Source organism: Xiphophorus maculatus, chromosome 1 (genome assembly GCF_002775205.1).
Source record: "Xiphophorus maculatus strain JP 163 A chromosome 1, X_maculatus-5.0-male, whole genome shotgun sequence".
Lineage (NCBI taxonomy): Eukaryota > Metazoa > Chordata > Actinopteri > Cyprinodontiformes > Poeciliidae > Xiphophorus > Xiphophorus maculatus.
In genome coordinates this window covers 3502181-3519398 of record NC_036443.1, presented here as the reverse complement: position 1 = coordinate 3519398, position 17218 = coordinate 3502181, and the positions used below count along the sequence as shown (strand labels likewise).

The 17218-nt window shown below is 38.3% G+C and overlaps 1 protein-coding gene across 1 annotated transcript; it reads left to right on the top strand.

The window, feature by feature from the left end:
* Positions 1-340: 340 nt before the first annotated feature.
* fam50a (family with sequence similarity 50 member A) lies at positions 341-17156 on the top strand. The gene is made up of 13 exons (XM_023333542.1): positions 341-600; positions 1555-1639; positions 1753-1852; positions 5581-5747; positions 6054-6130; positions 7035-7101; positions 7428-7489; positions 8274-8350; positions 9090-9144; positions 9683-9731; positions 11313-11383; positions 14564-14674; positions 16910-17156. The coding sequence occupies exons 1-13, from the start codon at positions 490-492 to the stop codon at positions 16916-16918; spliced, it is 1041 nt and encodes a 346-aa protein (XP_023189310.1). The 5' UTR covers positions 341-489; the 3' UTR covers positions 16919-17156.
* Positions 17157-17218: the final 62 nt, after the last annotated feature.

The window sequence follows — 17218 nt, the reverse complement described above, 5'->3', positions numbered from 1 at the left end:
CACCTAGTAATGTGGCTGACTGCTATTAGCAAAGCTAATAATAATAATATTAGTCTCTGTGTTACACATTTTATCAACATGTTCACTAAAGGAGGTTCTAGCAAATGGTTTCTGATCTCCTGACTGGTCTTATGATTTTTGACGTTTTAACTGAAGTATTATTGGAAGTGTATTGTATCATAGTAAATGTCACTGATTAAAAACCAACGTTTAATTTGAAGGTGTAAATCCACCTCTTCAGCCATCCCGGGGTTGAGAAAGGCGACTTCTCCCTGACCAATATGGCAGGTGCGACAACGCGTCTCGTCTTCTTTTTAAATTACCCAGCATGCACTGCGACGTCGCCATTTTTCTTGTTATGGTGGACTGTCAGCAGAGTCTTCGCAGTTCTGGAACAATCTATAGTTAAATTCGTATATTGAACGCCTTTACTCGCTGTTTCTTTGTTATTATTCATTCCGAGGGAGCTTCGAAGATAAAGATACCGACATGGCGCAGTACAAAGGAGCTGCCAGCGAGGCGGGCAGAGCCATGCAGCTAATGAAAAAACGAGAGAAAGAGAGGGAGCAACTTGAACAGCTCAAACAGAAGATAGCAGAGGTTTGGAACGTCTTAGATGCACGTGCTTATGGAAAAATGCTCCTGTCATTGTCAGCGTGATTTACTTCTGCTTGCTAACAAGTGTCACCTATCAGTTCCTTGTTTGTTCGCAGTTATTTTTGGGATAGTTTTCCCCCACAGAGTTACGCTTCGTACCTGGTTTTTACGTCCTATTCAAAATAGTATCGAATATTCTACATATAGTTTAGCTACTGTAACCCATGGACGGGTGTTTGTAATGTTAAGTGTTCAAAAAATGATATACAGTGGAGTTAGATCAAAAATATACGTGCAAGTTGTGCGTTTTCATGACTGAACATCCAACAAAAAATAAAGACGCATATGAATATTAAATTCTGTGTTGCAGTGACGTATGGTGAGGTTCTGACTCCTCTGGAGTCTGATATACAAATATAGAAAACTCAAAATGTTTCAATTTTGGCCTTAATAGAAATATTTAGTTGTTTAAAAAACTTTTAATTATGCTTGAATCGATTCCATACTGTTTAGCTGTAAGAAAAATAAAATAAAAAGTCAAATTAGATTGACTTTATCAAAATATTTTTGGTGAATCTCAGTATTTTGAAACTTATTTTTATTTACATTCTCCGTGTTGTAAAAGTCATCCTTGTTGAATGTTTTCAGTCTTTTCAATGCGTAGAAGATCTCCTGTTGGCTTTTGGCCTTCTTGGCTCAGCACTGCCCCCTCTCAGTGCAGTTCGGTACTTTCCGCTGTGCCAAGAACATTTTCAAAGCATATCTATTTCATATCAGAAAGGCCGCATATTACACAAATTCTATCAATTACATTAGACAAACTGGAATATCAACATGTGCAGCACACATGTTGATGTGCGTGAGTGAGTTAGTGCTCTAAGTTTTGGAATTTTTGGGTCAAGCAATGTTTGATTTTTATTTCTTTGTCTCTATCTTGGTGCATGTTGGTTGTTGCAGGACAACATGGTCAAATCCAACATTGACAAGAAATTCTCTGCTCACTATGATGCTGTGGAAGCAGAGCTAAAGTCCAGTACTGTCGGTAAGTATGTTTGACAATTTTACTGACATTGTCTGAAGACCCTTAGTAATAGTAAGCAATGGTGTTTATTGTTTGCTTTTTCCAAACTTTTTGTTCTTCAATGTCTGAAACAGGCCTGGTGACCTTGAATGACATGAAGGCCAAGCAGGAGGCGCTGGTGAAGGAGAGAGAGAAGCAGCTGGCCAAGAAGGAGCAGTCCAAGGAACTGCAGCTGTGAGTGAACACATTTTGATTTAAAAGATCTCAGTCTCTTCTGATCAGTCTGACGTCCACAAGCCAAAATAACTTCACTCAGGTGTCAAGGGGACTTAATTAACTAGCTATCAACAATTCCAAGATGGAGAGGCCTCAGCAATGACTGTAGAGAAACAAACGTTGCTACCCATCAAACTTGGCAAATTTTCCAAACAATCAAAAGTCCATAGTTTCACTAAAGGTTATTCACAATGGATGGACAATAAATCAGTAACAATATATATCTCAATAGACACTTGATCAATACCAATGATATTGACCATTGATAACTTTAGCCGCTCATTTTCTCACGGTTACTTAAGCAGGGTGGGTGGCATCAGCAAGATCTGGTTTTTATGACGGTAGAGTGCCACCACTTTGTAAAAATCTCCAGAACGTCCCAAAAGTTCTCAATGGGGTTTAACATCCGGACTGTGTTCTGGCTGATCTTTCACAATCCATTGGCAGAAGAACAAGAATCTTTTTGCTGCTAGGCAACAGTGCTACTAACTACATTCATCCTGCTTCCTCTGTGGTTGGGTTCTCTCACCTACAGCAGGAACACAAACACTTCATACCATCTGGTATGAAGTGTTTGCTGCTGTTTGATCAGCAGCAAACACTTCATACCAGCTGTGTTGAAGTGTCTGTCTTTATGGAGTGGTTGAGAAAATCCACCACAACATAAGACCCAAACACAGCAATCAGCAAGTCTTCAACAGAATAACTGACTGAAAAACAAGAATCAAAGTGTTGAAATGGTTCAAAGTCCAAACCCTGATGCAGTTAAAAAAAGCTTTGTTGTGACCCCAAAGTAGCTCCACGGAAACAGATGTCTGAAACTATGTGAGAAACTGATAAAGTCTAACAGAAAATCTGCCTGTTTCGCTGCTAATGATGGTTCTACAACCTATGGAGGGAATGCACTTAGTTTTTTCACACACAGCTTATCTTCTCCATTTTGACATTATCTTTATTTATAATGTAGTTATAACAGCGTTAACCTGAAACATGTAAACGCTGCATTGTTTTAGCCATATCCTGGTTTATTCTGCAGAGGTCGCCATATATCCATGTTTCCTTTCTGCTTTTTTTCCACCTTCAGCCTGCAGATTTCTAAAAATCATTCAGGGTGAATACTAACAAACTTGTATGCTGATTAATCATTTCTCTACCCCAAAAAAGGGTGACAATTATTTAATTATTTAACAACTCAATAACTTTGGAACAATTACATTTTTCCAGTAGACAGAATAGCTTAGAGTCTTTTTGTCCTGTTGCACAGATCTGCATACACTGATCCACTTTTTTCACTTCCGACACCGACATCTGAGGTTTAGTATCAGCCAATACTGATCCGATACAGGAAAACAGTTCTAAATTGACTTAAAACATTTCTTTTCTTGGACACAGATGTGAATGTACTGAATTACAAATTTATTTGATAGCTCTGCACTAGTGCAGCACAAATAAACACATCAACAGCTTCATAAGCTTGATCAAACATGTAAAATCATCTTTAATGTGTTCAGTTGGCGCAACTGGCAGTATAGCAGCCAATGCAAAATAAAGAAATTGAAACTGGCAAACACAATTTTTTTTGAGTAGTCTATTTAAGCAAGATATAGATTTAATATGATGTAAAAACCAAAGCATTGTCCTGGTTTTGCTGCTTGTTTATTGAGCTTTAGATGAGCAAATTAACTTTTGCATTTTGTAGGATTATTACTTTCTCTCTAATATTGGCCTGTTTTTAAATGCAGTTTTCTTTAGATTGTTTTGAATTTAATTTAAAATATATTTATTCATCAATAGCATTTCTGTAAAAAAGTATTTTAGTTGGGTTCTTTGGCTGATGTTGCTGGAGTTTACAACCAAAGAAAAACATTTCAGTCTCCATAGCATTTTCTTTCCCTGAAAAAGTTCCACTCAAATCATTTGAAGATATTTCTCAAAGTCCAGGCTCAGGATTTTACTGCATGTTCCTTTGGGGAGCTTTTCAGGACTGGGCTGGATTTCACCCCATCTTTCATCTGCTTGAAAGAAGTCATGATTTACCTTCTACCTCATAACAATGTTGTAACCCTCGGCTTTAAATATGAAGCACAAATAAATACGTCATACGTCAGGCGCTGCAGAGGGTGGTGAAAACTGCCCAGTATATCGCCGGGGCACCGCTCCCTGCCATCAAGGACATCTACAGGAAGCGGTGTTTGAAAAGGGCCGGGAAAATCACAAAGGACTCCACTCACCCAGCACACACACTCTTTTCCCTCCTGCCCTCTGGGAGGCGCTACAGAAGCCTACGGACCAGAACCACCAGGCACCGGAACAGCTTCTTCCCCACAGCTGTCACCCTTTTGAACGCCTCCTGACATAAAACATAAACTATAAGGACTGTACTCCCTTATCCTCTCATACAACAATAACACATGGACTATCCTCACACACACACATCACGGACTGTTTTCTTCACACACACATACAACCTGTAAATTTTATCTGCCATTATTTATCTATAATCCATTCCCTAACATTGTTATATATTCTGTATAATCTGTATAATCTGTGCATATAGCTCCCATATTTATATTTATACACAATATCTACAGTATATCTCTTACTATAACCCCTTATAGTCCATACATACATAGTCTTGTACATCTGTAAATAAATATTTATATCTCATAGAGCACTTCTGGATAGATGCAAACTACATCTCGTTGCTTGTACTTGTGACAGTGCAATGACAATAAAGTTGAATTCTATTCTATTTATGCACTTTTGAAATTATATGTGCAATACAATTGATGACTGCTAAAAGAATTATTGCCATTCATTGTTTTTGTTTTATCCAATAATTTATCTGCTTTGACAAAACCACTAAATGTTTAGTAGAAGTGGAAATGTTAAGGGATTTAAATTGGAAGCAGACTCACAGGGAGACTGGGCTTTGTTGGCCAAAGGCAGGACCATTTGTTTTGCTCAGCTGTCAGTAAGGCTTCAATACAAACATAACCTAAACAGCAAATTGATGCATTTGATAGGACTGTTTTCAATCTGAACCATTCCTCCAGCAGCCGTTGTAAATTAAAAAGCTGAAATTAGACACATTCCCTATACCTTATTAGGTCTTGTATTCTCCTTGGAACTTTTGCTCCGGTTGAAAACCATCCAGAGACCACCCACACAACCCGTGTGTTTGCTCTAATCAATCTGATGTTTTCTAGCTGATTTAAAGGCCTTTATTAAACTTTTTTTTATCTTAAGGTAATGTGAGATCAGATTCTTTATGGTTTGGTGAATTTTCCTTTTTCGTGAAGCAACTTTATTGGCCACAGTGTTGCTGTGATTTAACGCCTTCCTGTTTCTTTAGCATAAGCTCCAGCTGTGTTCCAACTACAACCTTTTATTACTACTTTGGAGTAACCAACTTATAGCCTTTGTAGTTAAAAATTATAGCAAACTGGTCTTGACTAAGGAACTAATTTTGAGAACTCTAAAATTATTTATAAATGTGTACTGTGTTAATCCTGGACACACGCAAACTGCCAACATATGAATTGTCTTAATGTCTCCCACTGTAATAAATAAACCCAAATTTACCACAAATTTACTGTTTACAGCTCTGTGTTCTTTACTGGAATGTCTAGTAAACCAATATTCTGTTCATTTGTTTTTTTTTGTTTTTTTTTTACTGTTTCCAGCAAGCTGGAAAAACAGAAAGAGAAAAAGAGGAAGGAGGAACAAAAGAGAAAAATTGCCAGTTTATCTTTTAATCCTGATGAAGAAGAGGAGGAAGATGAAGATGATGATTATGACGAGGACGACGACGATGACGACGATGACAAAAATTACGAGGAAGATCAGGATTGTGAGTATTTTGATCGTTGATTCTTCCTCTTGAATCAGTGGCAAAACTTTCCAAAAACATACCTAAATATAAATTTCACATTTGCATCATTTCAAGAAAACTCCTTGGTGTTGCAGATTTGGGCTATTTCAAACTTCCAGCCTTGTAGGAACGGTTTTGTGTGTTTTTTTTGTTTGTTTACAAAACAAGGTCAGAAGAACTTGACTGGCTTTCACACAGAGTTCTGATCCCTGCCTTGTTAAAGTTCTAATTAAACAAAGCAGATAAAAAGATGCCATTCCTTATATTATTTTATGTCTATTGCAGGTGTTCCAGTCAAGAAGAAGAAATTGGGCAAAAATCCAGATGTGGATACGAGTTTCCTTCCTGATCGAGACAGAGAGGTCCGGTCCACTCAAACCTCCAACTTGGAAAACCAAACTGTGGTCTTCCTCACAACTTGCTCTGCCTTATGCAGCTGGAATGTTGTTAGTTTAAATCAGTCGTCCCCAGCTCCCAGGCTGCGGACCGGTACCAGGCCGCACAAGAAATAATTAAATATTTCCGTTTCGTATATTATCTGAAAATAGAGGATTTTTTATTTTGAAAATCCTTTAGCCAGATTCTCTCGGTTACGTCTAGCTCGCCAACATTGAGCCCACAAGCAGCTGAGAAGTTTCCGGGTTTATCAACTGCTGTAGCAATTTCGCTCCAACTCCTCTCCTCATCATTTCTGTTGATATTTCTTGTACGAAATGCTGAATAAACATTCATGCTGTTTCCACTGGACTCTCGGTTGCGCCATGTCAGCGGTTTGGGATTTCCCTCCGTGATTACGTCACTGCGCTTTCTGATTGGCTACCTGTCACATTCAACAGGTTGCGTTCTTGCTTCCAGTTGGGGAAAACCCCTCGCGCTGAGATAGTCGGGCCAAGACAATCCAACATGTTGCATATGCCCGATTTTAGATTCCCGACGTTCTACGTAACCACACAGGCAGGATGATCGGTTAAAATTATCGTAAGCGACAGTCTTAGAACTCGGAACGTTCTAAGATTGTCATAAGGGGAAAATCGGGGCAGAAAATGTAAAATTGTGCCATGTGAACTAGGCTTTAGCGGGCACACCAACCTGAAGAACCCTTCTCTGACGGTTCACCCCCTACTCCCTCTCCCAGGCCACAGTAAAATTGCCAAGCCTTGACCGGTCCGCGGTGATAAAAAGGTTGGGGACCACTGGTTTAAATGACATTTTGAATTACATTGGTGCGTAAATTTTTTTCCCAGTTTTTCATTTCTTTTTTTGCAGGAGGAGGAAAACCGCCTCAGAGAGGAGCTGAGACAGGAGTGGGAGCTGAAGCAGGAGAAGATCAAGAGTGAGTGGTCAGACTTTTATTTTTATTTAAACCTAAATCATGCAGCACTCTTTTACGGCATATTAGGACCATTGTAAGTAGAAACAAAAAGAGTACATTTCTGCTAAAAAGACATTTCTGGGCTCCAAAGTCAAAAATGTGTAAGGAAAAAGGTCTGACTCTTTTGAGAGTCTCTGAAATTAACTTTTTTTTTCTAAGAAAATTTCTGAGATTTATCTCAAAATTTGAGTTTTTTGGCAGAAATCTACTTCCCCTTTTTCTTTTTATATGCCGCCATACTCTTTGATGTGTGTAACCCACATCTTTTTATGAATTTCTGTCCTTAGATGAAGAAATTGAAATTACCTTCAGCTACTGGGACGGCTCAGGCCACCGGAAAACTGTCAAGGTAAACAGGAGGCTGAGTTTGATGGCAGCGGCCGTTTTCTGGAGTTCTAAAATGAGAAAACAGGAAGTCTGGACCGGCACAATGTTTGTGTTCTCGTCTGACCTTTTTGGACAATGCTGTAAATTTATATTATATACAAACTTTAATTGCTGTAACAGAATTTAAGGTACGGTATAAATTTAAAGAAAAACAATCTCAGAGAGGGATAAAGTGTGCCTTAATAATTAAGTATATCTACATAAATCATATAGTTTACCAAGTGTGACCTTTGTGCTCGGAAATAATTTCTTCTTTTGTTTTTTTTACAAAGGCGCATTAGGGCATTTGTCAATAGAAAAAAAGAAGAGTAATACATTTTTGCTAAAAAAAAATTTTGAAATTAATCTCTGAATTTTTCTATGAAAGTCAAGGAAATTTCTTAGATTGACAAGTTTAAAATTTGCTAGAAAAAAGTCAGAAAATGTGAGATCAATTTCAGGAATTTGTAGAAAAAGTAGGAAAATGTTTGACTTTGAAAGGTCCAAAATTTGCTAGTAAAACCCAGAAATTGTGAAATGAATCTCAGAAATGTTCTACAAGAATGTGGAAATGTTTGCTTTAAAAGTGCAAAATTTGCTTGAAAATTTCTGAGATTAATCTAAAAATTTCCAATTTTTTGGGGGGAGGAAATTTATTTATGTGTTGTTTTTTTCTAATTATAAAAGCCCCAATATGGTATTGTAGTTTTTTGTTGCTTTTTTTCCGTGCAGCACCATCATATTTATTCTGTGTGTCTGTGCTGCAGATGAAGAAGGGTAACACCATCCAGAACTTCCTGCAGAAGGCCCTGGAGGTCCTCAGGAAGGACTTCAGTGAACTCAGGTCAGTCCAGAGCCAAGAAAAAATAAACACATTCTTGCATTTGTTAACAAGAGTGTGTTAATGGACAAATATTTTATTTGCAGATTGTAGCCAGACTTTCCTTTGGGAATGTGTTGCTGAGATGGGGTTGACCATTACGCGTTAATATGTTTTGCAGTCCCAATTTAAAACCGATGTTTCCCCTCATATTTTCCACCTGCTCAACCCAGCCTGAGATCCGCAGGGCAGCTGCTCCAGGGGCGTTTGGGACTAGAATAATTCTGGGTTTGTAGGTAGTTTAAAAAAAGAAAACCTGCTACCAGAAGGCTTTTGGGTTCTGGAGAAATAAGAACTTCATAAAATTTTGATATGGGGTTGTTAAGTGCTCTTCTGGCTTTTGTTAAAACTTGTTCAACTGGGTTTAAACGTTTTATTCACATATGTCGGACAAAAAAAAATCAGTAGGTAATCAAAGTGCCTTGATATTAGACTAGAAGGAAGGTCATTATGCAAAATGTAGTCTGAGATGTTTTTTCTTCTCTATTTTAAGCTTTCATTGTTTCAAACGGTTCCTTCATTCTTTGAATAAAAAGTTGTTGTTTTTTACTTCTTTATCACTCTGTTATTTCCTATGTGGAATCATCCAATTTACTATGTCTATGAAGTATGAAGGTTTATTTTTTATTCTATACCACTAATGGAAGAAGTGTTAATGTTTCACTTCTGTGCGTACTTTAAAGTCAACACTTCTTCTCTTCAGGTCTGCTGGGGTGGAGCAACTGATGTACATCAAGGAAGATCTCATAATCCCACATGTGAGTCCAGTTTTTTTTTTTCTTAATTACATAGTTATTTAGGGCTGCACAGTGGCGCAGTTGGTAGCACTGTTGCCTTGCAGCAAGAAGGTCCTGGGTTCGATTCCCGGCCGGGGTCTTTCTGCATGGAGTTTGCATGTTCTCCCTGTGCATGCGTGGGTTCTCTCCGGGTACTCCGGCTTCCTCCCACAGTCCAAAAACATGACTGTTAGGTTAATTGGTCTATCTAAATTCTCCCTAGGGGTGTGTGTGTGTGTGAATGGTTGTTTGTCCTGTATGTCTTTGTGTTGCCCTGCGACAGACTGGCGACCTGTCCAGGGTGAACCCCGCCTCCCGCCTGGAACGTAGCTGGAGATAGGCACCAGCAACCCTCCCGACCCCATTAGGGACAAGGGTGAACAGAAAATGGATGGATGGATGGATGGATGGACATAGTTATTAATGACTAAGAATTAAAACATTTCTTTCTTGAGTATTGAAAGGAATGCTTTGTAGGAATGTTGAATTAAACTGGTCCTCATTTTCTTGTGTTATGTAGCACCACAGTTTTTATGACTTCATTGTGACCAAAGCCAGAGGAAAGTCTGGTAAGTTGACTACAGTCACATTGAACAACTTTATGTGTGCCATTCATCTTCAAGCTGAACTATTTTCACTCTACCTTACAGTTGTTAATTATACTTTCACACCACCGCTGACAGGACTTTAAGATTTACATTTAAAAGGGTTAGTTCTGATTATTTTTTATTGTTTTATTTTAAATTGGGGCTTTTGAAAGAGTTCCCTTACTTGTAGGGGATAGATGCTGAATCTCTGTGAGCTTAACCAGTGTAACTCCACGTAAAAGGAAGACTTTGTTTGGGCGACAATAACAAACAGTTTTAATCTACTAGCTAACAAAAATAGACAGCATACGTCTGACTAGCTGTCATTATGGACCACATAATAACTGATGATTAAGAGGCATATTTACGTTACGGGTAAGGGAACTATTATGGTAAAATAATGTTATACAACCACGCTCTTAAAAACATCAGAGCTAACTCTTTAGTTCTGATTAGCTTTAGCTTAAAGTTTTAAGCAATAAACCTTTAAGCTAACATTGCAGTCTCACTTTAGTTTTGTACTAGCTTAGTTTTTCCCCCAAAGCATGTCAAAGTGAAATGAGGTTTAATAATGTTGTTTGATTTAAAAATGTGTTTTGGCTAACTTGCTAGGAATAAATAATACCATTGCTACCATCCTTTAGGTAAAACCTAATAAAGCCGTATTGCACCACTGCCACCTATTGGTGCTAAGGTATACCTACATCATTCAATAACACTGGAATTTTGCAATGAATAAAAAACACCAGCCAAGTTAGGCGATGTTTCAGACAGTTTGAGCAATACACTTAGCTATGTGCTACTCAACTTTGCATTATTTTTGTGTACTAAATACGGCGAAATGCTTGTTGTCTGATCCAGGGGTGGTCATTTGTTGAATTGTTTATTGTTATTGAAAGGATTTCTAAGCGCAACAAGATTTTTGATTTGTTGTGACAATAAAGTCCAGTAAATATCTGAAAACCCCAAAACTGCACGTAATGAACGGGATTGTTACTTTTACTGTTTTTGCCATTGTTGGTTCTCTGAGAGCATAAATAACAAAAAAAAAAATCAAGTTAAATACAGTTACTATGCTCAGTTCAGTGATTTAAATCACTTGTCAGCAACCAGACATGTGTCACCATTTCTCTTGTTAGCTGCAGCACCTCACGCCACTATGGAAAATCTGCATCATTTGAGAATATCTTGGTTAGAAAGTGCAGCTGCTAACGAGACAAAGTCTCAAAACTGATGCATTTTTGTAGGGGTTTTTTCCTGACTCTTGTTTTTGTGGCAAACGCCTTTAATGGATATCAGAATTTTTCCCCCTGAGAATAAAAAGTATTCTGTTTAGAATGAAAAGTACTCTGTTTTCAATTTGATGGTCTGGTTTTGCATTCTTGAACCAAGTCATATCAGCCCTTTGTCCTTCCACTCTCATTGGCGTTAATTTACACTGAAACATAAAAATACCCTTGAGTTGAAGAATTGAAAGACACACCACATTTAAGAACATATATTCCCATCTGTTGTCATGTTCAGGAATCTTTTTTTTTCCTGACATAAAATTTCCTTTTACAGGCCCTTTGTTCAGCTTTGACGTCCACGATGATATTCGACTGGTGAACGATGCCACTGTGGAAAAAGATGAGGTGAGGAGCGTACTAAATAAACAGGATATGAGTAAGGCTGGAATAAATTATAAAACGCCAAAATCCCAGTTGCATTCCATTGAAACCGCATGTGAATGTTGGTACAAAGCTACACACAGGAGGAAGTTATTTATCAGGTCAGTAAACAGACAAGTTTTTGGATCCACAAAGCCTATTATATCACTGATCATCTCTTCAACCCATAAAGCCACAGGCAAAAACGGATTTACTTCTCAAATTCTGCTGCCATGCCATCAGCATCTCTCTGTGTTCAGTTAGGTAACAATAACCAAGAAACTTAATTTTTTGAAATATATTTTATCAAATTGCTTCAACTGATTACCAAAGACCAGCACTACTTAGTCTAAAATATCTATCACCTCATGAAAGGCTAGAAAGGAGTAGAAAACGTTATTTGTGCCACCAAAGGTAACAGAGATACATCTTCAACAGTGCTCTACATACACATGTGAAATATTCAAAAAAGACATCTACACAAGATAAAACACAGACGCCCAAAGCCGTGTCAGAGGTCACTCGGGCAGAGTTGCGCCTCCACTGGACAATGCAAGTGGGTGCAACTTTTGACATGAGAAGAAGCCGTTATTCAGAAATGTTGCATATAGTTATGCAACATTTTAACAGACTGTTTCACATCCAGCGTTCTGTAAATTAGCCTCGCTTGCACTTTTCAGATTTCTTCAGAACAACCACAACTTCCTGTTAGAAATTAAATATGGTGCCAGGAGCTTCATTTTTTCAGACGGATATCCACGCTGAATTACTTTTAAATGGTGAATTAGAATATAAATATATAATAATAATAATATAATAAAACACAATGTCTTGTGTTTCATTAAAGACATTGTCGATTGGGAATTGTGTTAAAGCAAGTATATACTGGTGAATTATCAGACTGTAATGCATGGGACCCTAAGTCTCCATTTCCTGATGTAAGAAAACACATAAAAATGTTTTTCTTTTTATATAACGCATAAAAATGTGTTAGTATGCCCAGATATCTGGCTACATGTGGACTAGACCTAGCATTCTTTTGTATTTAGCTCTTTCCAGTATTTCTGAACATGAGAGAAAGTGACAGATTGTTGCATCCTAAGTGCACAAAATAGCATTATATGAGATGCTTCCTCCCAGCAATTGTAAATAAGTGTTTACAATCATCCTGGTATTGCACAGTTATTTTTCTGCATTGTTTTTATTTGTAAAATGTGTACATGTACATTAAGAATAAAATGTACACATGTACATTAAGAATGCATTGCTTTCGATGCTTTGTTAGCACACTTCCGACAGGCGGTTCAAGCACTGTGCAGCACGTTTCTCATACATGCAGCAACATGTTGAGGATGTTACCTCATCTTTGGAGTCAGCTCTTGACAGCACATGGAAGATTGTTGGAAAACAACTTGTTCTCTTTGCAGCTGTTAACTGCTTCACACCAGAACCTCTTATCATTCTGTGATAAACGTTGGCCTTTAATCCAGCCGCTGTGTCTATCCAGCTCACAATGAAGCAACACATTAATTCCCAAACTTCACGATGAAATGGCGTGATGAAGACTCGTTCCAACAAATGGAATGTTATCTAAGAAAATAGAATGAAATGCATACAGATGTATTCATTCATAGCATTGGTGTGAAAAATGCTTTTCATATGTAAGCTGATTAGGATAATCAAACATTTTCAAACAACAGTAATCTGAGGGGGATTTGTTGTTCTGTTTGCCCTCCAAAAACAGAAACATGCAACTGATTCAGTAATTTCCCAGTATTACTGTTTGGTTTGTCAAAGTCAGGGTGTTGGATAGTAAGAGGGATTCTAGGTTTTGTCTTCATAAGTGAGGTAATAGAAAGTGAGTGCTTACAGACTGTGCTGACCAAAGTAAGTAATACAGCATGAGGAACCTGTGGTTCAGATCACCAGGTTCTGGACTTTTGTTCACTGTGAAGGATGAAAGTGTGGTCTCTGTGTTACCATGGAAAAAGAATCAACTAAAGTACTAGAAGCATAAGAATGTTGATCCTTAAATACTGTGGGAAACGTGAGACAATGACGTCACGTCAACAATCCTGGCCCCAGTTGAGCAGTGTGAATTCCACAGCGATGGTGCCAGCACCATCACACTTCAAAGAACTACACAAAATCAGCTGTATTTCGACCTGCATACAGGAGGGTTTCTCCCAGGAAACTTGCTAAGCCTGTTAGTAGAGGTGTGAGGGCAGCCATCCAGTGGTGTACAGTGTCTTTGAGTTTACCATTACTTTAATGTTGACAAGAAAATATCAATATAAGGCATTATTAACAACACCTAAACACCAACTACAAAGACTTAAAAAAGGCAAACATAAAAAAATTAAATATGAACATTTTTGCACTTCAGTTGTTTCATCTAATTAAAGTGTACAACATTTTGGGATTCTTTATTTGTGACTTGTCACTTAATTTGCTAAGTTATTAGTGTGTAGCCTGATGGTGGTGCAACTAAAGCTTGGTGGCTTATAGGTTAGGTTAGGTTAAACTTTATTAATCCCATAGGGAAGTTGAGGTTATCTAAGGTTATAATACACTGAGGAAGACCCTGAGTCAGGTACTTCTGTTCAGTTGCCTGTTAACACAAATCCCAAGGCAGTCAATCACATAGCAATAACTCTGTGTTTTAAAGCACCTTGAAGAGGTGAAGATGACATGCAGAAATGTAAAGTGAGCATCAGAATGGGGAATGGAAGGGGGTTTCATTTACTAGAACGTTCAGTTGTCACTCCCAGCCCTGAGGATTTAGACGCTGTTTGGATTTTTTCATGTTTGGCAATAACAAGCTTTACAGAATACTTATCTGTAAAGCTGTTTCCAAGTTCAATACATGGACACACATGTTGAACCTGGAAACAGATGGGCTGCAGCAGTTGACGTCACCTTAGGAAAGGATGGGAAAGCTACAAGTTCCCCAAAACTGAAGAATAACAGATTAGAAAAATGTTACCTGGTCTAACCAGTCTTTGATTTCAACTACTGTGCATTCAGACTGGGTCAACATCAGGGAGTAAACAAAATAAAAGTATGGCTCCACTCCACAAATCTTGGGCCAAAAGAAAGTGATGCCAGAGGGCTTTGTAGATGGAAGATTATAGTTAATTGTGTTGTATTTCTCTCTGTGTAAAGTCCCATGCAGGAAAAGTGGTGCTAAGGAGCTGGTATGAGAAGAACAAGCATATCTTTCCTGCAAGTCGCTGGGAGCCGTACGACCCCGAGAAGAAATGGGACAAATACACGGTAAGACAAAAAAGACCTTAACCTTAGTCTCATAGTCTCCATTTACTCTAACTGAATACTCAGTAGTAAAATGTTTCTTCATGCAACATTTCAGTATAATATAAGCTCTTTGAGTATGTCTCTACCATTTTTGCACATCTGTAAGTTGAAATTTGTTGTCTAGTCTTTGTTGCCACTTAGCTGTATTCATCACAAGATCCAAATAATTGAATTCAGGTGTTGCAATTACTTTACCAGTCACAGGTTCATAAATTCTACCACCATTACATGCAAAGTTATTCTACAAAGATTTTTTAAACAATGAGTTACTCAGAAGCTTAATGAATTCCGTTGTTGTACCACGATAGGATAGTTGACTGTTAGTGGTATTATGATAAAGTGGAAACACTTGGAAATGACAGTAACTGAGCTATAAAATGGTAAATCACACAGAAGTGTCATCAAAATGTGAGACACATGGCATACAGAGGTCACTGACTTTATGCAGAGTGGATAGCTAAAGACTGCTATCCATTCTGCAGTGGATAGCAGTCTTCGTCACCTGAAGACCATGTTTGATGTCCAGAGACGTGTTTTCTGGAAATGATGTATTATGTCCATGTCTGACAGTCAAATGGACTGATCTGGGTTTGACAGTTGCCAGGAGAACTGCACTTCTATGGTGCTGCTTGAATTGTGTCTAGGTTGAAGTTTGGTGCAAAGATGGCGTGGAACTGTTTTCCAGGAGTTAGGGCCAGGCTCCTTAGTTCGTATAAAAATAATTGCATAATTGCAGGGCGTCATCAACCATTTCCCAACTATGTAGGGTCATTTTGGTAATGATCCCTGTAAAGCAAAGCTGAAGAACTTGACTAATCTGCCCAGAGTTCCTACCTCATTCTGATAGAACACGATGTGTTAGTTCATAGACTAAAGACTCACACACAATCGGGCGTACTGTGCGTACACTGTAAGTCGAGTGGACTACCTACGAATGGTAAAGATTTAATAGATGAGCATATTGATTGCCTATATTTCTTATGATAAATTCCTTCAGTTCTGCAATCAGAACATGGACTTTTTCGCAGACATTTCCAGCCTAGTGTGAGTTTGCCTCAAGTACACACAGGCCACTGCGAAGTGAAGAAGGCCCCAGAATGTGGGGGCCTTAAGGACTAGGTCACATGTGCCCAAATCTGGACCTCAGGATTTACTACCCTGCAACTTTCAGCTGCCTCCCTTTGGCAAAAAATGGAATCAAATGGTTGAATTCCTTGGTTGTTGGAATTAAAGCGACATTCATTTGAATTAGCATGTTGAAGAAGGGATACATCTAAAAGTTGTAGGATGGTTGCTCTCAAGGACTGAACATGGGCACCCACGGTTTAGGTCTTCGTGTCCAACATTGGTGTCTGACCTCACAAATGCTCTCCTGGTAAAATGGTCAGAAATTGACTCCTAAACCTTCTGGTTTAGAATCGCAGTTGCAAATTTCCTAACTCATTTAGTCAGGTGCACTGCCACAACATTTATGTGAAGCTAAACTTTGATGTAAGCAGCAGCTACAACTAAATGCCACTTGTCCAATAAATCTAACACTCTAGTAGCTAGTTAAACAGGAAAGCCAGACAACTCTACAGAGCACAGTCATCACTATAAATGTTAACTGTCGTACTATTAGCTGGAGGTGACAGGTGGAGGTGGAGAACTGAACTCACTGTTCTTTGTTTTTGGACTTGATTGGTCTGAAGGTTGAGAGAAGACCAAGACCTCGAAATGTGGCCGCATGACTGGTTTCAGGTATCACAGGACATGGATTTGTGGTAGTACAGTGACAAAATATGGATTTTTCTGGAACTTGAGTTCTTTGTGAAGCTCTACATGCAGAAGACCAAACCGTAGAATGTTCTCTGTATTAATCACTGCTGTGCTCATCAGGAGGTTATTAAACCGGTTTGCTCCATCAATTCCAGATGGTGATTTATTTACCTTTGGTTACTTGGTCAGGACAGCAATATCACCTCACATGCTCTGTATGTTGTTACATTTATTGATCGACTTTCATCGGGACAAGTAGAAACATGTCTCTCCTGAAGTTTTGATAGTTCTATTGAATTTACAACTCAAAACCTTCCAGGTATGTATAAAAGCAGAAGAAGTCATGCCTATTATCCTTTCTGTGAGCTTTCAATAAACGATTAACTGCTCAGCTAATGTGTGACATGCTTTTTATTGTATTTATTTTCTTTTTTGCAGATCCGGTGATCACCAACATCTACCTCCAGACTCTTGCTGGAAATTTTCTGTTGAAAAAACTCCCCTTATTTTACTGTTTTTCTCCATCAACCCCTGTTCAGTAGCTGATAGTTACGTATTTAACCTTAGTTTTTGTAAATCTGTTTTTTTTCTGCTGCCTGTAAATAACCACATCCTGTAAATGGTTAACAAATAAAAACCAACATGATGGAACATCAGTGCTGAATAAAAAGGATATTAACCCTGACAGACTTGTGATTAACGTTAGTCTGCTTTAATGCCCCTGCTGAAATACGCTCTTTTGGAGCA